At 45.2% G+C, this 24,105-nt stretch overlaps 1 protein-coding gene across 6 annotated transcripts in view; it reads left to right on the plus strand.

Moving 5' to 3' along the window:
- Window positions 1-24,105, plus strand: part of ANKRD6 (ankyrin repeat domain 6) — a 198,245-nt gene that overhangs the window by 82,096 nt on the left and 92,044 nt on the right. For all 6 annotated transcript variants that reach the window (XM_075862144.1, XM_075862148.1, XM_075862147.1 and 3 more), the window contains exon 2: window positions 3,468-3,727. In XM_075862144.1, the coding sequence (XP_075718259.1) occupies window positions 3,608-3,727 (120 nt within the window). In that variant the 5' untranslated portion in view covers window positions 3,468-3,607. The remainder of the gene's footprint in view (window positions 1-3,467; window positions 3,728-24,105) is intronic.

Below are 24,105 nucleotides of genomic sequence, written 5' to 3' on the forward strand. Positions count from 1 at the left end.
CTATATACAGGGGGGGCTATATCTACAGGGGGACTATATCTACAGGGGGACTATATACAGGGGTGGGCTATCAACAGGGGGACCATATCTACAGGGGGACCATATCTGCAGGGGGACCATATCTACAGGGGGACCATATCTACAGGGGGACCATATCTACAGGGCTGGGATATACACAGGGCTGGGATATACACAGGGCTGGGATATACACAGGGGGGCTATATCTACAGGGGTGGGCTATACACAGGGGGCTATATCTACAGAGGGGGGCTATATCTACAGGAGTGGGCTATATACAGGGGTGGGCTATATACAGGGGGAATATATATACAGGGGGCTATATCTACAGGGCTGGGCTATATACAGGGCGACTATATACTGGGGTGGGCTATCTATTGAGCATCATATACAGGGGTGGGCTATATCTACAGGGGGCTATATACTATATAGCCCACCCCTGTATATGGTGCTCTATAGACAGCCCACTCCAGTATATAGCCCCCCTGTAGATATAGTTCCCCTGTATATAGCCCCCCTGTAGATATAGTCCCCCCTGTAGATATAGTCCCCCTGTATATAGCCCAGCAGATATAGTCCCCCTGTATGTAGCCCAGCCCTGTAGATATAGTCCCCCTGTATATAGCCCCCCTGTAGATATAGTCCCCCTGTAGATATAGTCCCCCTGTATATAGCCCAGCAGATATAGTCCCCCTGTATATAGCCCAGCCCTGTAGATATAGTCCCCCTGTATATAGCCCAGCAGATATAGTCCCCCTGTATATAGCCCAGCAGATATAGTGCCCCTGTATATAGCCCAGCCCTGTAGATATAGTCCCCCTGTATATAGCCCAGCCCTGTAGATATAGTCCCCCTGTATATAGCCCAGCAGATAAAGTCCCCCTGTATATAGCCCAGCCCTGTAGATAGTCCCCCTGTATATAGCCCAGCCCTGTAGATATAGTCCCCCTGTATATAGCCCAGCCCTGTAGATATAGTCCCCCTGTATATAGCCCAGCCCTGTAGATATAGTCCCCCTGTATATAGCCCAGCCCTGTAGATATAGTCCCCCTGTAGATATAGTCCCCCTGTAGATAGACACCCCCCGTAGATAAAGTCCCCCGTGTAGACAAAGTCCCCCCCGCAGATACAGCCACACTTCTATTACAATTTAAAAAAATAAAAAATTTCAAACTCACCTTATTCCCGCTCCCACGCCGTCCGGCAGCCATGGAGACCTGCTCTCTTCTGCGCAGGTCTCCAGGGGGTTGAACACAGCGTCTATGAAAGGCGCTGATTGGCTGGGCAGGATGACTTTCCCTGTCAGTCAGTCAGCGCCTTTCATCGACGGAAACGTCACTGGTACAAAAGGTACCAGTCGCTTCATTCGTGGAAAGGAACGTGCCCGGTCATTCATTGCTTCTAATTGTACCTGTGTCCTTGCGACACAGGTACAATTATAGTGCAGGTGGAGGTGGCGCCGGCGCCCCGCTTGCCCCCCCCCCTAGCTACGCCCCTGGCTAAGGGAGAGAGCAGTATATATATTTCAATGGCAGTCTAAAGTGAACAGCTGCGCCCGCATTCCTGAGATAGGCTTTAAATGGTATTTTGGGTTAGCGAAAAAAATTATGTCCAGATGTCTTGATCACCAGATCTCCCTTAAATTGTAAGGGCCTGTTCACATCACCGTTTGTTTCCGCTGAGGTGTTCCATCAGAGGTTTCTGTTGGGTTAAAGGCCTGTTCACATCACTGTTTAGTTTCCGCTGAGGGGTTCCGTGGGAGGTTTCGGTCGGGTTAACCCCACAGGGGGAAGTCAAACGGAAACCTGAGCTTCCGCTTCCCTCACCATTGAACTCAATGGTGACGGAAACCTAGCTAATGGTTTCTGCCTGTCACTGTTGTGACAGGGTTCCGTTGTTTTGGATGGAATCAATAGCGCAGTCGACTTAGTGCCTCTTGTAGATGGTGCCCCATGCTGCCCCTGTAGATAGTGCCACACACAGCCAATGTACATAGTGCCACCAGTAGATAATGCGACACACAGCCCGTGTAGATAGTGTGACAGTGCCCCAGCAGTTGGTGCCACACACTGCTCCCCGCAAATATTGCTGCACACTGCTTCCTGTAGATAATGCCACAGTGCCTCCTGTAGGTAGTGCCATACACAGACCCCTGTAGATAGTGCCACATGGCCCCCGCTTTAGATAGAGCCACACGGTTCCCTGTAGATAGTGCCACAGTGCCCTCTGTAGATAGTGCCAACAGAAGATACTGCCTCACGCCCCCTTTAGTTAGTGCCACAGAGCCCCCTGTAGATAGTGCCAGACATACACCTGTAGATAGTGACACAAAGCCCCTGTGGATAGTGACACACAGTCCCTGTAGATAGTGACACACAGCCCCCTGTAGAAGATAGTGCCACAGTGCCATCTGTAGATAGTGCTACACATCCCCTTTTTAGATAGTGCCACAGTGCCCTCTGTGGATAGTGTCACACCCCCCTGTACATAGTGCTACACAGAGCTCCCTGTAGATAGGGCCACACACCCCCTGTAGATAGTGACACACAGCCCCCTGTAGATAGACACACTGCCTTCTGTAGGTAGTGCCGCACAGCCCCTTTGTAGACTGTGCACACACCTCCTTTGTAGCTAGTGCCACACTCCCCTGTAGATAGTGCCACATAGCCTCCTGTAGATAGTGCCACACACACCCGATTGCCCCCCACCTTGCCCCATCCTGGTGAAGAATGGAGCTCCGCAGCCTCCTCAGTTCAGCAGCCTATGAGGTGCCGTGACGAGATCCTTGCGTCCCAGCATCTTATAGGCTGCAGGCCTTATGTTGCCTGTAGCCTAGTGAATGGCAGAGCAGGGAGCCATAGTATTCAATTGTATCTGCATGCTGAGGACGCAGATGCAATTTAATGTGGCAGTCGCCCGGGCACGGGGGCCAATGCCTGGGACTAGCGACACCACTAGTATGTAAAGGCTTTCCGGCCCTACTCACAGGGGGTTTGCAGACAACTGGCTGGAAACCCTTTCTGCGTGCGCCCCTAACTGTTACTGTAGTAACAGGGGCCTGTGTAATTTATTACATAGGCCCCAACTACTAGAGTAACAGTGGATAGACGTAGTGCTGGGAGCCGTGGACCTCCCTTGCTGTGGGGCCCGGTTGCAATTGCCACCACGGCGACCCCTATAGATACGCCACTGATGATGTATATTCTATTTTGAAGTGCATAGAAAATGTGTCAGTGTTGCCCATAAAAATCTATTTTCTAATCTGCAGAGGAACAAAAAGTTATTGCTATGGGAAACACTGACATTTTTTGGCTTTAGTAGTGTGTGTGTGTGTGTGTGTGTAATTTTTCGGTTTTAAATAGCTTCAGATTATTTTGTATATTGTATTTGCCATGATAACAAATAGCATGTTTTACTGGTTTGATGTAATATTTTTTCTTGCTTTTTAGATTTACAACATGCCAAGCTGAAGTATGTCATTCAATAGATGCCCTAATGTTAAGTATGTAGTAACTGCTGTGAAAAGATTCTCAGTTAATGAGCACATCTGTATCCTACGCCTGTCCTGAGGACTTCCCTGTTATAATTCATGAGCCAGCAGGATGTGGTCGCTGCACTATCAGAACGCCTCCTCGTAGCTGCATACAAAGGCCAAGTGGATAATGTTGTGCAGCTTATCAACAAGGGTGCCAAGGTAGCAGTTACCAAGGTAACTAGAAAATCACTTATCATATTGTAGGGATGGCAAAACATGCTTAGCCGATTGTATAACAATAATCATATTTCAATATAGGTGAATTCTTAGAAATCTGTGCATTAGGCCTGCTGGCTTTCCTTTATGTTTTGCTAGAACTAATAAATTGTCATGCAAACTCTTTATGCAATTTTTAACAACATCCCATTGTACATGATTGTATCCAGTGGGCACCAAATAAACAGTATAGGATAGCACAACATAAGCATTATTTAGCTATGAGCTTCTGATTTGTTAAAGAGGCTCTGTCACCACATTATAAGTGGCCTATCTTGTACATGATGTGATCGGCGCTGTAATGTAGATTACAGCTGTGTTTTTTATTTAGAAAAACAATCATTTGTGACGGAGTTATGACCTATATCAGCTTTATGCTAATGAGTTTCTCAATGGACAACAGGGAGTGTTTTACTATATGGCCAAGTGGGCGTTGTGGAGAGAAGTGTAGGATGCTGACCAATCCGTGACCAATCAGCGTCATACACTTCTCTCCATTCATTTATACAGCACATAGCGATATAGCTATATCGCTATGTGCAGCCACATAAACACACTATAACGTTACTGCAGTGTCATGACAATGAATATACATTACCTCCAGCCAGGACGTGATGTGTATTCAGAATCCTGACACTTCGCTAATACAATCCCGACACTACAGCACAGCAAGAGTAATCTCATTTGAAATGACAGTTTACAGCGTAATCTTGCGAGATTACGCTTCCTGTGCTGTAGTGTCTGGATAATATTAGCAAAGTGTCCTGGCTGGAGGTAATGTATATTCATTGTAAGAAAGCTGCAGTAACGTTACAGTGTGTTTATGTGGCTGCACATAGCAATATAGCTATATCGTTATGTGCTGTGTAAATGAATGGGGAGAAGTGTATGATGCTGATTGGTCACTGATTGGTCAGCGTCATACAATTCTCTCCACAACGCCCACATAGCCATATAGTAAAACACGACCAGTTGTCCATTGAGATACACATTAGCATAAAGCTAATATAGGTCATAACTCCGTCAAAAATTATCGTTTTTCTAAATAAAAACCACTGCTGTTATCTACATTACAGCGCCGATCACATCATGTACAATATAGGCCACTTATAATGTGGTGACAGAGCCTCTTTAAATAGTATCAAAAGTACCTTGTTTCAGATCTTATTTTGTTTTCAATCTAAATCAGATTCAAAGATAAGTTCCAATACTTAGTATTTTTTATGTTTTGATATATTGTGGTTTAAGTTACCTAACAAATTGCGATTGGCATTGTATATACTGTAGGTCACCAGAATACGCTCCCTAGTGAACTTTTGTCAATTGATCTTGTTTGATTGTTCTTTGTGTTAAATACTATTTCTGGATTACATTACGTTATTTACCTGATATATTATAAATCAGGCTCTAGGCACCCCTCTGTACTTTTTATTTTGTTTTTTTAAATTTATTTTTTATTGAATTTTTTACTATTACATAAACAGAGAATGTATGCATCTGTTTAGCCGACAAGCTACAAAAGCAGTATTACTCTTAATTAACATTATAAAGCATACAAAGCAATATATGTAAACGAAGAATAAGGAACAAAGAAAATAACATTCATGGCTGCTTACACATGTAGTTAGACAGAGAAAAAGGATTGTATGTCCTATAATCAGACACTTAAAATTATACAAATGGTCAGGTCGGTAGATTCCCACATCAAAGAGTGAAAGGCCCTAAAGAGAAGAACATGGGGGAACAGGTCTCTCCAGAGCTTATAATATGTTGGCTCGTATAGTTATACATGAGAATCACATAAATAAATAGGTCCGCATTTTAATTACACAGAATTACATATATAAATGGAGGGCGAATCATTTAAGTTGAGGTAATAGCAGGCACAGAAGCTCCCGATGTCACAAAGTCAAACCATGTGGACCATTGACTTGTAAGATTTGCCTACAGAATTAAGCCGAATCGCCACCATTTTTTCCATGGTGTAGTAGAAATTAACCAGATTAATCAGCTCTGCTACCGTCAGGGGAACATGGGATTTCCATGTCCGAGCAATGAGTAATCTAGCTGCAAAAATTATATGACCTACTACATAACGTAAATCCTGTGGAATTTCGCATAGATCAATTCCCTCTGTACTTTTTATATGACAATCGTCTTTCTGTTGTTAGATGTATTTTAGGAGAAAACTAGGTAGCAAACACTAATCCAAAAAATTGGCTGAACATGACACATGTGCCAGTCCATATTTGGATGAAATTATATTTATACTGTACTATTATGTTTATACTGTTAGGTTGAGTAAGGCCTCATGCACACATCATGTCATGTACTACAAAGCCACTGGGACAACGTAGGCTGTCGTATTGGTGCTTTAACCCCTGCAGGGCGCAGCTATTTTGGGCCTTGAGGATGTAGCAAATTTTTTAAACTTTAACATTTTTTGGTCAATGTAGCTGTATCAGGGCTTGTTTTTTTGCGGGACGAATTATATTTTTTAATGTCACCATTGTGGGGTACATATAGTGTATTAAAAAACTTTTCTAGCTTTTTTGGGGGGGGGGGGGGGTGGAAAGAAAACAACCAGCCATAGGTTTTTGGTTTTCGTTTATACGGCGTTCACCGTTCGGTAAAAGTTACATGTTAACTTTATTCTGCGGGTCGTTGCAATTACAGCGATACAAAAATCGATATAGTTTTTTTTTACTACTTTTGCACATTAAAAACATTTTTTTTTAAAATACATTTGGTTTTGTGTCGCAATTTTTTTTTTACCATCGATGGAGCTGTATGAGGGTTTGTTTTTTTGCGGGACTAGTTGTATTTTTAAATAGCATAATTTTGGGGTATATATAATTTATTGATTAATTGTTTTGAGGGGGTTGAAAAATCGAAATTCCACTATAACTTTTTGCGTTTTAAATTTACGCAGTTTACCTTGCAACATAAACATTGTTACCTTTTTTCTTTGGGTTGGTACAATTACGGCGATATCAAATATATCTTTTTTTTTTACGTCTTAATACTTTTGCACAATAATATCACATTTCATGGACATTAAACAATTTTAATAAGAGTGCGAAAAATTGCTGCGATCTTGGAGCAGTGATACATTAATTATTTCAGATCCTTACAACTTTAAAATTATCTTTATTTTGCAAGATAGTTGTCATGTTAAACAGTGTATAAGTATGGATAAGTATAGTTTAGAATTTCAGGTTTAAATATATTTAGGTTCAGTTTCCATTCTTGGGTGCTATTTGTTTCATTCATTTAATTTGATGATGTCATCATGCATTAAAATTAGCAGGGCTAACAGAGAAGACTTCATCACAAGTGACTTTCTATTTAGTTGCAGAGACGTTTGTGCAGTACTACTGGGAATTTGAGTCATTAAACGCCTCTCGGAGATGTCACAAATGTCAGCATCTAGCATTACTTTAGCACACACCTTGGAGAGCCTCCATTAACAACTATAAGATTGTGGTGTTTGCATTACTGGGCTGAATGCGGGGTTTGTGAAAGCCATATGAAGCTACCTGTTTCCCAAGTTATGGTATTTTATTACTAAAAGCTACTTGACTTCATAAGAGAGAAATAAGAGAAATGTGCATTTATAATATTCTTTTTTTATTACTATCTGATCCCTGGCATCATTGATCAGTATCAATATATAAACTGTCAGAAGCAATATATTATTTTTAGTTTAAAAACAAAAATAACAGCACTTTAATTCCAATATGTAAAACACTGTCTGCATGGTGATATGGATGGATACAGGGAGACATCTGAAGGATTATTTACAATAAAAAGTCATCTAAACTTCTGGTATGTACCACAAAGAGATTCATGCAATGTGGAAATGAGCGCCACAGCTTTGCAATAAAAATATAGTGATTATATTGTTCAAATAAACAGTATTGTTTTGTTTGCTCAGTTACATAAATATCTATAATAAAACAGCTAGAATTATGATTTAAGGAATGATTTTCCCTGAAGGGAATGGTTGCCCTGAACGGTATAGTTATTTTTGTTAATTAAACCCTCATATTTGAATAACCTTTTTGAAAATGTGAAGCATACCAAAATAAAGGCATATTGCGATGAATATCTGTATGCAAAATACCTTGAAATTTCAGACCCTTTTAGTCATATTGCACAATGGATCTGGCAGCAGAAAACTTCTAGTATCCAAGTGGATACTGTGCTCTTGCTGACAAGCAGTCAGCTATAGCACTGGTAACACATACTGAAAATTAGAATATTATATAAGCCCAATTTTAAAAATGATTTTTAATACCGAAATGTAGGCCTACTGAAAAGTATGTCCAGTATATGCACTTAATAGTTGGTCGGGGCTCCTTTTGCATGAATTACTGGATCAATGCGGCGTGGCATGGAGGCGATCAGACTGTGGCACTGCTGAGGTGTTATGGAAACCCAGGTTGCTTTGATAGCGGCCTTCAGCTCGTCTGCATTGTTGGGTCTGATGTCTCATCTTCCTCTTGACAATACCCCATAGATTCTCTATGGGGTTTAGGTCAGGCGAGTTTGCTGGCCAATCAAGCATAGTGATACTGTGGTTATTAAACCAGGTATTGGTACTTCTGGCAGTGTGGGCAGATGCCAAGTCCTGCTGGAAAATGAAATCAGCATCTCCATAAAGCTTGTCAGCAGAGGGAAGCATGAAGTGCTTTAAAATTTCCTGGTAGACGGCTGAGTTGACTCTGGACTTGATATAACACAGTGGGCCACCTTGTTTTCTCCTGATGAAACATCTTTGCCCCTCGCCTCTGAGGCAATATCCAGCCTCTATGGAAACACAGAAATTCAGACACCAAGGCCCAGGACCATACATTAAAGGGGTTGTCCGGGCACGGACCGTTTTTTCATACTAATGACCTATCGATGTGCCCAGACAACCCCTTTTACTCAGACTAATAAATTAGAATGCATAAAAGGCCAGTAGACGTCCAGCTGTCACCAACCAATACTTAGCCCAAATGGCTGCTGGACTATAAAAAGGGGCTCTGCCCACTTGTTCCTTGCCTGAGCGTTGTTGTATACCTAAGTTTGTCTTGCAAATGGTCTCCCAGTGTTTCCTAGTTACCAGTGTTACCCGTTCCTGCTGCCTGTACCCTGTATCCCGTGCTATCGTATCTGCTGAGAAAGTCAAGTCGTGTCTTCCGCTGCATCCACGGTGCCACCTGCTGTGAAAGTCAAGTCGTGTCTTCCGTTGCATCCACGGTGCCACCTGCTGTGAAAGTCAAGTCGTGTCTTCCGCTGCATCCACGGTGCCACCTGCTTGGAAAGTCAAGTCGTGTCTTCCGCTGCATCCATGGTGCCACCTGCTGTGAAAGTCAAGTCGTTCTCCCGCTACTGTCTATATTGCCTCAGGTACCCGTTCTTAACTATAGACATTGTTTTGTACCTTGTTGGGCAGCTGCTACCCCGCTACCCAGTGGGTCCACACCCCCCACCGTGACAGTACACTCAGGCCATGGACCCCGCTGGCCAAGTCAAGGGCCTGTCATCCTCCCAAGCCATGCAGGTGGACCTGCAGGATCTGCAAGCATGACAGGATCAACTCCTTGTGGCAGTAGACTCCATGGCACAGCAGCTAGGGGCGCTAGCTATTTTCTCCACTGCTCCTATTCAAGCTCCTCCGATCGACCCATCTGCTACACCTCCTGGCAGCCCCAGTTCGGACCCTCGGTTCTCGCTGCCAATGCCGTGCAGGGGGTTTCTGAATCAATGCCATATCCACTTCACTCTGCACGCCCGAGCATTCCCTTCGGATGGAGCAAGGATCGCCTTCATTATATCTCTACTTGCCGGCAAGGCCCTGGCGTAGGCAAATCCAATCTGGGAACGACAGGGACCCGAAACTTCCAGGGGTACATGCGGTTGTTCCGTTCCACATTTGAGGAGCCTGGATGAGTCTCGTCAGCAGCTACTGCTATCTTTAACCTGCGCCAGGAGGACGCCTCCGTGGGCGAATACACCATCCAGTTGCGGACTCTGGCAGGAGAATTGTCCTTGAACAATGAGGCCTTGGTAGCATCCTTCTGGCATGGCCTATCGCCCAAGATCAAGGACGAACTCGCTGCTCGAGATCTCCCAGCTGCCTTGGACGACCTGATTCTACTGGCTACCCGAGTGGACATAAGGCTCAGGGAGAGCTCTCAAGAGATTCTACAGGAGAGACGGCTTCCTAGACTGGCGCCCAACTTCCAGCTACCCCTCTTGCCTTGTTTTTCTGCTGTTCCCGAGGTTCTGATGCAGGTGGATCGGCTTAAAGTGTCCGTTCAAGAAAAACAGTGCAGGCGCACCTCTGGTCTCTGTCTATATTGCGGCCTCGCTGGCCATATCATGCTTCTGTGTTCCCAGAGGCCAAAGAAACCCCAATGCCTGGGATTGGTTGGAGAGACAACCCTGGGCGCTACGGCATTTAATAGAGAACTCTCTTCCAAACTGTTCAATCCTGTGACCATCGTTGCTGGCGAGAGACCTCATCCAGTCTCTGCCTACCTGGACTCTGCCTCCGCAGCCAATTTTATCTGCCAAGACCTTGTGGATCTTCTTCAATTGCCCACTGTTTTGCTGGAGAGACCGTTGATCGTTGCCTCGGTAGATGGACTGCCTGTGCCTGACCCAGTGTTGTCTGTGACCAAGCCATTAAGACTTCAAGTGGGAGCTCTTCATTCTGAGCTCATTTCCCTGTATGTCCTGTCCAAGGCCGTCAACCCCGTGCTGCTGGGTTTGCCTTGGCTCCGTCTACACACCCCAGTCCTGGATTGGAACTCCAGAGAGTTTCTCCAGTGGGGCCCCAAGTGTCTCGACAGTGGTGCATCTCCATCCGTCCCAGCCTTCTCTGCATCACTCATTGGCAGGGTTGCCTCTGTGTTACTCTTATTTCGCTGATGTCTTCAACAAGAAGGAAGCAGAGACATTGCCACCACATCGAGCATACGATTGTCCTATCGACTTGGTTCCTGATTCGTCCCCTCCTCGCGGTAGAGTATACCCTCTCTCCTTTCCAGAGACCCAGTCTATGTCGGCCTACATTAAGGAGAATCTGGAGAGGGGCTTCATACAAAAGTCTTCATCCCCGGCCGGAGCCGGGTTTTTCTTTGTCAACAAGAAGGATGGATCCCTTCGACCCTGCATTAACTACCGTGGCCTCAACCAGATCACGGTGAAGAACAGGTACACTTTGCCGTTGAAGAACTCTTTGATCGTATACGGGGAGGGGAATTGTTTTCCAAGCTGGACCTGAGGGGGGCTTACAATCTAATCCGGATCCATCAGGGTGACTAGTGGAAGACTGCATTTAACACACGTGATCGACACTACGAGTATTTGATCATGCCCTTCGACCTGTGTAACGCCCCCGCAGTGTTTCAAGAATTTGTCAATGACATTTTTCGTGATCTCCTCTATCTCTGTATTGTGGTGTATCTCGATGATATCTTGATTTTTTCCTCAGATCTTGTGACTCATCAGGGTCATGTCCGCCAGGTGTTGCTTCGATTAAGGGAGAATCATCTTTATGCCAAGTTGGAGAAGTGCGTGTTCCAAGAGTAGTCTCTACCCTTCCTGGGCTGTATCATCTCTGATCAAGGTGTCAAAATGGACCATGAGAAGGTCAAGGCTGTCCTGGAGTGGCCACGTCCCCAAGGCTTAAGGGCCATACAACGCTTCTTGGGATTCGCCAACTTCTACAGACTCTACATTCCCAACTTCTCCTCTTTGACAGCCCCCATCTCTACCCTCACTAAAAAGGGTATGAATGCCAAGGTATGGACTCCAGAGGCAGAAGTTGCATTTAAAACCTTAAAAAAGGCCTTCACGTCAGCCTCTATTCTTCATCATCCTGATGTATCCCTACAGTTTTCATTAGAATGGACGCCTCCTCTGTTGGTGCTGGTGCACTTTTGTTCCAGAGAAGTTCGAAAGGCAGGACGGTGGTATGTGGTTACTACTCCAAGCTGTTTTCTCCCGCAGAGCGCAACTACTCAATTGGGGATCGAGAGTTACTGGCCATCAAGCTGGCCCTGCAGGAGTGGAGACACCTACTGGAAGGCGCAGCTCATCCTATCCTGGTCTTCACGGACCACAAGAACCTGACCTACCTGCAGATGGCTCAACGGCTGAATCCTCGTCAAGCCAGGTGGTCATAGTTTTTTTTTTGCACGGTTCCGGTTCGAACTCCACTACCGACCTGCCGACAAGAATGTTAGGGCCGTTGCCTTGTTTAGGTCATCTGAGACAGAGGACACTGTGGAGTCCCCACAGAATATTATCGATCCTTCATGCATCTACTCTGTTAACCCTCTGTAGGTTAGAGACCCTCCGGGAAGAACTTTTGTATGTCTGGCTGACCGAGGAAGAAACCTTCGCTGGGGTCACAGTTCAAAGCTGGCAGGGCATGCGGGTGCCCGTAAGACCGAGACCTTATTTCCCGTCAGTTCGGGTGTCTGTCGCTGCCCAAAGACGTCATGGACTTTGTCTCCTCCTGTACGGTGTGTGTGCAGCAAACAAAGTTGCCCACTCCAGACCAGCCAGTCTGCTCCAACCACTGCCTGTGCCCGATGCCCCCTTGGCGGCATATTGCTATGGACTTTGTCACAGATCTGCCTCTCTCTGCGGGATGCAGTGTGATCTGAGTGGTGGTGGATCGTTTTTCTAAAATGGCTCATTTTGTTCCCCTGACTGGCCTGCCTTCTGCTTCTCGACTGGCTGACCTCTTCATACAACACATCTTCCGTCTGCACGGCTTGCCTCTGCATATTGTCTCGGATTGAGAGGTCCAGTTCACCTCAAAGTTCTGGAGAGCACTCTGCGGCCTACTCGGTGTAAAGTTGGACTTCTCAGCTTATCATCCTCAGTCCAATGGACAAGTTGAAAGGCTTAAAGAGGCTCTGTCACCAGATTTTGCAACCCCTATCTGCTATTGCAGCAGATAGGCGCTGCAATGTAGATTACAGTAACGTTTTTATTTTTAAAAAACGAGCATTTTTGGCCAAGTTATGACCATTTTCGTATTTATGCAAATGAGGCTTGCAAAAGTACAACTGGGCGTGTTGAAAAGTAAAAGTACAACTGGGCGTGTATTATGTGCGTACATCGGGGCGTGTTTACTACTTTTACTAGCTGGGCGTTGTGTATAGAAGTGTCATCCACTTCTCTTCACAACGCCCAGCTTCTGGCAGTGCAGACACAGCCGTGTTCTCCAGAGATCACACTGTGACGTCACTCACAGGTCCTGCATCGTGTCAGCACCAGAGGCTACAGATGATTCTGCAGCAGCATCGGCGTTTGCAGGTAAGTCGATGTAGCTACTTACCTGCAAATGCTGATGCTGCTGCAGAATCAACTGTAGCCTCTGGTGCCGACACGATGCAGGACCTGTGAGTGACGTCACAGATCTGCACTGCCAGAAGCTGGGCGTTCTGAAGAGAAGTGGATGATACTTCTCATCAGAAAGCCCAGCTAATAAAAGTAGTAAACACGCCCCCGATGTACGCACATAATACACGCCCAGTTGTACTTTTACTTTTCAACACGCCCAGTTGTACTTTTGCAAGCCTCATTTGCATAAATACGAAAATGGTCATAACTTGGCCAAAAATGCTCGTTTTTTAAAAATAAAAACGTTACTGTAATCTACATTGCAGCGCCTATCTGCTGCAATAGCAGATAGGGGCTGCAAAATCTGGTGACAGAGCCTCTTTAACCAAATTATGGAGAACAATCTGCGGCACTTTGTCTCTAGACGACATGATGACTGGGTGCAGCTGCTCCCGTGGGCGGAGTTCTCCTATAATAACCATACCAGTGAGTCCACCACCTCCAGTCTGTTCTTCATAGTCTATGGCCAACATCCTCGAATACCCCTTCCTGGCTCTACTATGTCCTAGGTGCCGGCAGCCGACTCTACCTTTAGGGACTTTCTGCAGATATGGCAGCAGACACGATCTTCTATTCTGCTGGCGGTGAACCGCATGAAGAGAAAGGCAGACACTAGAAGACGATAGCCTCTTCAGTTTCTTCCAGGTACGAAGGTCTGGCTGTCTTCCAGGAATATCCGGCTGAGGGTGCCGTCTTGCAAATTTGCTCCCAGGTTCCTTGGACCCTTCGAGATTCTGCTACAGATCAATCCTGTGTCATACAAGCTTCGAATGCCTCCTACCCTCAAGATCCCCAACTCCTTCCATGTCTCCTTGCTGAAACCTGTGGTCCTGAACCGCTACACCAGGACTCCTAGTTCCGCAGTGGCTCCTGGCGGTTCATCTGGAACTTTCGAAGTGAGGGAGATCCTGGCCACCAAGAAAGTGGGAGGAAGGACGTTTTACTCTGCGTCAGCTCCCTCCAGGGAGACGCCGGCACTCACTTCCGGGTCCTCGGACTGTTTCCCGCAGGGCGTGCACGGCCTTAATGGGCCAGTACACGTCCAGCTGTCACCAACCAATACTTAGCCCAAATGGCTGCTGGACTATAAAAAGGGGCTCTGCCCACTTGTTCCTCGCCTGAGCGTTGTTTTATACCTAAGTTTGTCTTGCAAATGGTCTCCCAGTGTTTCCTAGTTCCCAGTGTTACCCGTTCCTGCTGCCTGTACCCTGTATCCCATGCTATTGTATCTGCTAAGAAAGTCAAGTCGTGTCTTCCACTGCATCCACGGTGCCACCTGCTGTGAAAGTCAAGTCATGTCTTCCGCTGCATCCACGGTGCCACCTGCTAAGAAAGTCAAGTCGTGTCTTCCACTGCATCCACGGTGACACCTGCTGTGAAAGTCAAGCCGTGCTCCCGCTACTGTCTACATTGCCTAAGGTACCCGTTCTGAACTATAGACATTGTTTTGTACCTTGTTGGCCATCTGCTACCCTGCTACACGGTACGGCCCAGTGGGTCCACACATCCCGCCGTGACACCATAGGCCCTGGGCTGGGCTGTTACACAAACGTGGGCCCCCAATCACCACCACCGCTCTGCCATGCCTATTATTAACACTACCTTTTTGTGCAAGCATTAACAAATGGGTGTTATGATTCCCCTTATCAAAGTACTGTGTCCCTACATACTGACAGTCTCCAACCATCGCTGACAGCATTACACTGTGCAGGGACACATCCTCCTGTCAAGGAAAATGGTAACACCCATTTGTCTATTGGTCCTGGACTACACAAAGACTTTTTGCGAAACACAAGGCTTTCCTATAATAAACATGTCAGGAAAGTGACAGATTCTCTATAAATCCAGTGACGTGTTCTCAGATTCTAGTAGTTTTTTTCCCCTCTTTTCTTCTCCATCCGGTCAAGACCTTATGACGACTTCTCCCGGCCCTGCAGAATTTGCCACTCTGATGTCTTCGGCTCCTCACTTTTCCAACATTTCCCATACACCTATAAACTAAGATAAAATTCTCATGGTGCCGCACACTGTGCCCCTAAATATAGCAGCACCATACTCTGTGCCTCTGAATATAATAGTACCATACACTGCGCCCCTGAATATAATTGTGTCAAACACTGTAAAGTAAAGCACCACACACAGTGCCCCCTGTATATAGTGCCACTTACAATTCCCCTGTAGATAGCGCTACACCCCTGTAGATAGTTCCACACAACCCCCCGTAGATAGATCCACACAACCCCCTGTAGATGGCGCCACACAGCCCCCTGTCTGTAGATAGTGCCACACACCCACTATGTAGATAAGCGCCACACAGCCACCCTGTAGATAGCGCCACATGCCCCCCATTGACAGTTTGTGGCCCCCTGTAGATAGTAAAAACAAAAAGAGTTGGTCAGCTCCTCCTAAAACATGAAATAGTTATGCAGGTGCTAATCTTCCGTGACTAATGTATTACCAGTAACAAGAAAATACAGATGCACACCGCAGGCGCTAAGTTATATATACACACACACTTATTGTTTATTATGCATTTTTATAATTTTTTATTGCATTACTGCTATAGTTATTATGTTAATAAATGTGAGGTTCTTAGCGCTCAGTTTGTTCAAAATGTGCGAGCCCACCTGCCACGACAAGGCGACCTCTGTCAGGGGGTCCCTGCACTGAACATTATATCCCTATTTTGGAGACTTACCTCTCTCTCTTGGGCTGAGCACACAGTGAGCTCAGGCCAGGCAGGAACCAAATATATTCTGTTCTAATTAAAAACAGCCCAGGACAGGTGGGTGGAGAGCACGACCAAAATGGAAGCAATCACCGCCCCCATGCAAATACTACAAACAAAAAGAGTTGGTCAGCTCCTCCTAAAACATGAAATAGTTATGCAGGTGCTAATCTGTCGTGACTAATGTATTACCAGGAACAAGAAAATGCAGATGCACACCGCAGGCATTAAGATATATATACACACACACTTATTGTTTATTATGCATTTTTATTATTTTTATTGCATTACTGCTATAGTTATTATGTTAATAAATGTGAGGTTCTTAGCGCTCAGTTTGATCAAAATGTGCGAGCCCGTATTCGGTTTGCTGTCCTTAGCCGGCCAAAAGTAGACGGGGGCGCGGGTCTCCCAGACTTTAAACGATACCATCAAGCTGCGATGATTATGAGAGTAGTGGATTGGTTTAGTTCGGAAACAGGTAAGCAATGGGTGCGCATTGAAAAGGCTATGTCTCCTCTTGCATTATCCTCTCTGCCGTGGCTGTCAGTCCTTCAGAGACAAACTCTTTCTCTACCTTTCCTCACACGTCAGTTTCTCATGGTATGGGAACGGATCATTGGTACTACGGGCCTTGTTCATCGCCCGGGTCTCTTCACTCCTCTATTCGATAACCCTTCCCTCCGGCGGAGGGTGTTGATACATTCCTCTGTTGGGAGAGAGGGGACGGTGGATGTTTGTCTGAGACCCTTACTCCGGACGGTGCCATTTTGCCAATGACTGCTGTATCTGCTGCCTGCCCGGGGAGACGGTCAATCTGGTGGTCCTATTTGCAGTTGCGGTCCTATCTCTCTTCCATGGGTGACTGCCTGGTATTACTACAGGATAAGACTCCTCTGGAACACTACTTGTCCCTTGCCCACAGCCCCTTCTCATGTGTTGTCCTACTTACATGGGATCCTTCTGCCAAAATTTTATTTTTCTCAATTGTCCTTCACTGCTGCATGGGACGAGGAAATGGGGGTTAGACACTCTGAGGAGGAGTGGGATTCCGCTTTCTTTTTAGCCCATAAGTTACCGATGTCTTGTTTTGCCTAGGAAAATAACTACAGAATACTTACCAGGTGGTACCGTTGTCCGACCCTGTTACATAGGATATATCCTGATGTGTCTGCTGATTGTTGGAGGTGTGGGGGAGCTCCTGGAACTATGTTGCATATTTGGTGGGACTGTCCCATGCTACGTCCCTTTTGGGGAAAGATTTTTGATCTAGGCAACAAGCTTTTCCATACTGAGGTTCCGACCTCGGCTTCCATAGGCTTGCTTTCTATGGTTCCTGGATCACTCCCACACCTCAAAAAGGGGATCTTTCGACATTTTTTGACCGCAGCGAGAACGGTGATACCTCGTCACTGGAAGTCGCATACTGTACCGTCCCTGACGGAATGGGTGACGGAGGTGAACGGGATTATGAGGCTGGAGGAGTTGCTGTCTGCAGATAGGGGCAAATCAGTGCTCTTCGTCCAAACTTGGGCGGTGTGGTCTGGATTTCGGGGTGGTGCTGATCTACCTCTCTGGCTGGATGGAATGTTCTGAACGAATTATATAGCCTAACTGAGGCGCTTTGTCTGTATGTGTTTCCCCTTTGTTGTCTGATGTTATGTGTTGTGTGTCCGTACATTTAAAAGTGCTCTTATATGTGCCACTTCTAACTTTACTGGGGGGGGGGGGCGGTCTCTCTGACTACTGCACTGTTTTGATGCGAACATGGTACAGTTATGGCCGTTATATCCATCTTATCACTCAATTCTGATGGGTGGGAGGCTACCTCCTACTGATGTTCTTATACATGTATATATATATTACATATTATTGTTATACTATGAAACTTCACTTAATGTATTGCACTGCGTGCAAATTTATATTTTTTTTTTTTTGCATTAAACGTGAAATGTTTATATATTGTTATATTTTCAAAATAAAAATCTTTGATAAAGTAAAAAAAAAATGTGCGACCCCACCTGCTACGACAAGGCGACCTCTGTCAGGGGGTCCCTACACTGAACATTATATCCCTATTTTGGAGACTTACCTCTCTCTCTTGGGCTGAGCACACAGTGAGCTCAGGCCAGGCAGGAACCAAATATATTCAGTTCTAATTAAAAACAGCCCAGGACAGGTGGGTGGAGAGCACGACCAAAATGGAAGCAGTCACCGCCCCCATGCAAATACTACAAACAAAAAGAGTTGGTCAGCTCCTCCTAAAATATGAAATAGTTATGCAGGTGCTAATCTGCCGTGACTAATGTATTACCAGTAACAAGAAAATGCAGATGCACACAGCAGGCGCTAAGATATATATACATTTATACAAAAAAGGGGCTGCCTGCAGGCAACCAAGCCCAATTTCCCAGCCACCACTGATGTGTAAAAATAATGAACTTTATTAAAGGGAATGTGTTGCCAGAAAAACATGTTTTTTTTTTAAAAATTAAACATTTAGTGTGTGGGTGATTAAACATTGTTCAAATTTTTTTTATTTTTTTGCACGAGTCCATGTAATATTATAAATTATTTCTAATTTATAATACTACCCATTTTTGGTCACTAGATGGAGCTGTTCCCAAAATTGCAGCATTGCAACATTGGGTTAAAAGCCCTCGCTCTAGTGAGCTCTCAGCATCCCCCCCTCCTTTATCCTGGCTAGTGCCGGGATAAACGAGGGGTTTGAACGATGTAACCTCCTACACTGTGTGTCGCCATTTTTTGAGCTAACCCACAGTGTAGTAGGTTTACATACAGTAGTAAACACACACAAACACGAACATACATTGAAATCTCTTACCTGCTCCTGCCGCCGCGGCTCCCTCCGGCCCGTCCGCTCCGTTTGCTGCCGCTGGTGCAAGTGCACAAATCCGGAAGCCGCGACCGGAAGTAGTAATATTACTGTCCGGCCGCGACTTCCGGTCCACAGGAAAATGGCGCCGGACGGCGCCAATTTCGAATAGAACTGTGTGGGAGCGGCGCATGCGCAGTTCCCACACAGACGCCGTACACTGCAGTCAATGGGACGGGAGCCGTTCGCAGTCCCTATGGGACTGTGGCTGCCGTATTCCATGTCTGTATGTGTCGTTAATCGACACACACAGAAATGGAACAAAAAATGGCAGCCCCCATAGGGAAGAAAAAGTGTAAAAATAAGAAAAAGTAAAACACAAACACACAAATGAATATAAACGTTTTTAATAAAGCACTAACATCTTTAACATATAAAAAAATAATTTGTGATGACACTGTTCCTTTAAGCTACTTGTAGCTGGACAGACCACATGAATTAATTTAAAATTCTCACTAGCCGAGAGACGGACACAGGCATGTGTTACCTGATTTAACAGGCAAATGTAGTTTCTGACGTAGGAGTATTAGTATCTTCCCTAGTCAATTAGATTTGTTAAGGTAACTAGTAGGCAACAATAGGTCCGATCAGCGGCAGTGTATTAAAATATTAACAGCCCCCCCGACATGTTTCGCTACTAAGTAGCGTCCTCAGGTGTACACGGGGCTAATGGCGGCGCGGAATGAAAAAGATCCTGATATAGACACGTCAATGACGCATCTGAAGGTGTGTTGGACCAGATAACCAATGGCAATGAGGGAGACACAGAGGTCTCTCAGCTGTATGTAGCCGACGAATGAACAACAAGATGAAATAGTCCAATTATGGGCAGAGAGGCGGCGCATGCGCAGAAACATAGAACATTGACTAAGTGCGTACAGCCTAGCTCGGACCGTAATTTTCCGAGTGAGTCACCAGCGCATGCGCAGATGCACAGAATAGCGACACAGAGGTCTCTCCGCTGTATATGGCCGACGAATGATCAACAAGATAAAGCAGTCCAATCATAGGCAGAGACGCGGCGCATGCGCAAAGACCTAAAACAAGGACTTAGTGCGTACAGCCTAACTAGAACCGCAAATTTCGGAGTGAGTCGCCAGCGCATGCGCAGATGCACAGAATAGCGACATAGTGCCAGAGAGCTTCAATCTGGCTGCTCGTAATTAACACTGTGTAGAATGGTACTGCTTGCCTTCATCGTTATAATGACGATGCTTAGCACGCATGTGTACACGGGTTTAGCCGGTATTAGGGGTAAATGGGCAAATGGGAGCCCGTTATTAATTAATTGAGCTGGCGCCGATATATAGCTAGGGTAGGATAATAGACCAATAGAGAGGGACCTATGTGTGTCCCGTCCCCATGTAACCCTAATGTGCACTCGGCAATCTGCTGTCGTGTCACGATCAATGTCACGGACTGTGTCTACAAGCCACAAAACTGACCCACTCAGATTCAATAATCCCAACAGGGCAAATACGCAATACTGTAAGCACAGAGGGGCACCCTCCCCTACGTAAATACATATTAGTTCCCCATAATAAAATGGTCACTCACGACTAAAGAATGCCTCAAAAATCCCCTCCTAGGGACATACCATAATTCTGGAGGTAAACACAGGATCACTAACAATATATATGATATGTCAATGACAGTAAATCGCCGCCAACATGTGGTCAAAGTCACAATAGATATAGGTACGTAGATTAGTCTAACCTCCTGATTAGAATGGTTATGATATTATTTAAGAGAATTTATTTAAGAGAATTCTCCACGTTGGTGTAGAGAGCTCAATAAATGGCAGACAAGCAATATTTTAATTATCAGTAGTTTTTATATGTATATGTATAATTCTACAGAGGTCCAATAGTGTAGACACAGACAACAAAGAGAATAAATTCTCAATGTCCAACTGTAGAGTCAAAGAAACGCACTGAAGGTAAAACCCTCGTTCAGACCTGAGGGAGACATAGTATTGAGTCTATGAATCCACCTCGCTTCCTCTTGCAAGAGTTTACGATCCAAATTGCCCGCCCTGGGACCCATTTTAATTTGGGTAATGCCCCAGAATTTCAGCAACTTAGGGTTACCTCCATGAAACTTAACAATGTGTCTGGAAAGAGCGGTATCCTCGTTACAGGTCACCGCACTCATGTGTCTAGACACACGTCTTCTCAACTCCTGAATGGTTTTACCCACGTATAACTTGGGGCAGGGACACTTAGCAATATAGACCACCCCACTGCTCTGGCAGTTCAAAAATTGTTCTATTCGATATAGCTTACCGTCGACAGGATTGGAAAAGTTCTTAACGGTCGGCATTAGGGGGCAGAAGGAACATCTGCCGCACGGGTGGAAACCCTTTAATGGTGATTTAAGCCATGTCGAAGGAATGTTGGATTGTCTAGAGTAATGGCTATGCACCAAGAATTCCCGTAGGTTCCTACCCCTACGGTAAGTAACGCTCGGATTAGCCATCACTGCATCCCTGAGGTCAGGGTCGGCCGTAAGGATAGCCCAGTGTCTTCGTAGGATTTGAATGACCTGAGGGGAACCGGAATCAAAAGTGCCAATACACCGAATGGCTCCAGGTGACCCTGTTTGACTTCCTCTATTTGACAATAGGTCACATCTCTCAGAAGCCCTTGCTCTGGCATATGCCCTATGTAGCCATTTTTTAGGGTAGCCGCGTGCTGTAAACTTGTCAAAAAGACCGTCGCATTCAGTTTGAAAGGCCAACTCGCTTGAGCAGTTACGTCTGGCTCTCAAGTACTGGCCAATGGGTATGCCCTTCTTCAGGGCATGAGGATGATGGCTCTGCCAATGTAGTAGGCTATTGGTCGCGGTAGCCTTACGGAAAATATCAGTTTGGACACCGCCATCAGGATCCAAGGATATCTTGAGATCAAGAAAATTAATAGCATGATCATGAATCTCATACGTAAATTTCATGCCAATAAAGTTGGCATTGAGCATAGACATGAAGTCACAGAAAGTATTGACATCCCCATCCCAGAGGATGAGAATGTCATCAATGTATCTCCCCCAGAATGAGATATGTGAAGTGAAGGAGGAGAAATTATCAGAAAAAACAATAGTGTCTTCCCACCACCCTAAGAAAAGGTTCGCATAAGTAGGTGCACAGACCGTGCCCATGGGCGTGCCTTTTATTTGATGGTAATATTTATGATCAAAAATAAAGTAATTGTGAGTAAGTAAGAAACGTAAAAGTGACAAAATAAAATTGTTGTGACGTTGGAATTGTATGCCTTTGGTGTTCAGGAAGTGTTTAACAGCAGTGAGTCCTAAATCGTGCTGAATATTAGTGTAAAGTGACTCCACGTCTATGCTCGCTATCATTGTGGTGGGGGTTACATTGATCTCATGGATCCTGGTGACGGTGTCCTTGGTGTCCTTAAGATAGGAGGACAGGGAAGAGACAAATGGTGTTAACATCTCATTGACATAAAGACTAATGCCATGTGTCAGACTGTCGTTACCCGACACGATGGGTCTGCCAGGGAGAGGAGAAGTTGCTTTGTGAACCTTTGGCAACGCATAAAAGGTCGCCAAAGTAGGGGTAGAGTTATAAAGACACTTAAATTCATCAGTGGTGATGAGACTCTCATTCCTGGCAGCATCAAGGAGGGTATATAATTCGGCGAGATATTTAACCGTAGGGTTCACATCCAGAGTGACATAGGTAGTATTATCATCAAGTAGTCTATGAACCATGCTGACATAGTCAGCATGGCTCATGACCACAATATTACCCCCCTTGTCAGAGGGTTTAAGAACTAAATTGTCGTCTCTGCACAAAGTGTCCAATGCTTGTCTTTCATCATTATTGAGATTACCAAAGGTACTAGATTTCTTAATTTTAAGTTTTTTAAGGTCATTACACACCATCCTAACAAAAGTATCAATGTGGCTGTATTGTGAAAATGGGGGTGTGAGCTTGGACTTAGGACGTAAGGTCGAAAGTGGTCCAACGGCATCCACAACCCCAAATTCACTCTCATGGAGTAAACTCTCAAGATCCCTCAAGGTATTAGATTCCAATCGATCCCGGGAGGTTTTATCAGATATATTCCCCTTGAAATACTTATGTAGGGCCAGTTTGCGTGCAAAGAGGTTGATGTCCTTAACCCATACAAATTCATCGTAAGGTGGAGTAGGAGTATATGACAAGCCCTTTTTAAGTAAAGTTAGTTGATGAGAGTTAAGTTGACATGAGGATAGATTTATTATTTGCATCTCATCATCCCTTATTGCCTGTATGTTAGATGTTACGGTTTTATCCCCCAGTTTAGACTGGGTGAGCCTAAAAAAGGAAAAGTAGTGAGGGGACCAGTAGATGGTTTGATTGTATTGTCCCCTCCATATAGGCTTGAATTGGCATGGGAGGAATGAGGAGTGGACGGTGTGTTCACAGAGGTTATCATAGATGAAGGAACAGGCATAGTTGAGACAAAGGAGGAACCTGATGTATTGGGAGGACATGTTGTGGTACGGTTAGGAGCGTTAGTTGTAAATTGTCTAGATACAGTCGGAGTTCTCTTGGAGAGACTTGGTCTACTATTTTTGATCTTTCGTTTAGTACCAAGTCTGAGATTACGGTCCGAGCTAGGCTGTACGCACTTAGTCCTTGTTCTATGTTTCTGCGCATGCGCCGCCTCTCTGCCCATAATTGGACTATTTCATCTTGTTGTTCATTCGTCGGCTACATACAGCTGAGAGACCTCTGTGTCTCCCTCATTGCCATTGGTTATCTGGTCCAACACACCTTCAGATGCGTCATTGACGTGTCTATATCAGGATCTTTTTCATTCCGCGCCGCCATTAGCCCCGTGTACCCCTGAGGACGCTACTTAGTAGCGAAACATGTCGGGGGGGCTGTTAATATTTTAATACACTGCCGCTGATCGGACCTATTGTTGCCTACTAGTTACCTTAACAAATCTAATTGACTAGGGAAGATACTAATACTCCTACGTCAGAAACTACATTTGCCTGTTAAATCAGGTAACACATGCCTGTGTCCGTCTCTCGGCTAGTGAGAATTTTAAATTAATTCATGTGGTCTGTCCAGCTACAAGAAGCTTAATAAAGTTCATTATTTTTACACATCAGTGGTGGCTGGGAAATTGGGCTTGGTTGTCTGCAGGCAGCCCCTTTTTTGTATAAATGTATATTGGGCCCGCCAGCCACTAGGGGTCACACTCGTGTTTGTTCTAAGATATATATACACACACACACTTATTGTTTATTATGCATTTTTATTGCATTACTGCTATA

This window comes from Rhinoderma darwinii, chromosome 4, assembly GCF_050947455.1.
Source record: "Rhinoderma darwinii isolate aRhiDar2 chromosome 4, aRhiDar2.hap1, whole genome shotgun sequence".
NCBI classification, from domain to species: domain Eukaryota; kingdom Metazoa; phylum Chordata; class Amphibia; order Anura; family Rhinodermatidae; genus Rhinoderma; species Rhinoderma darwinii.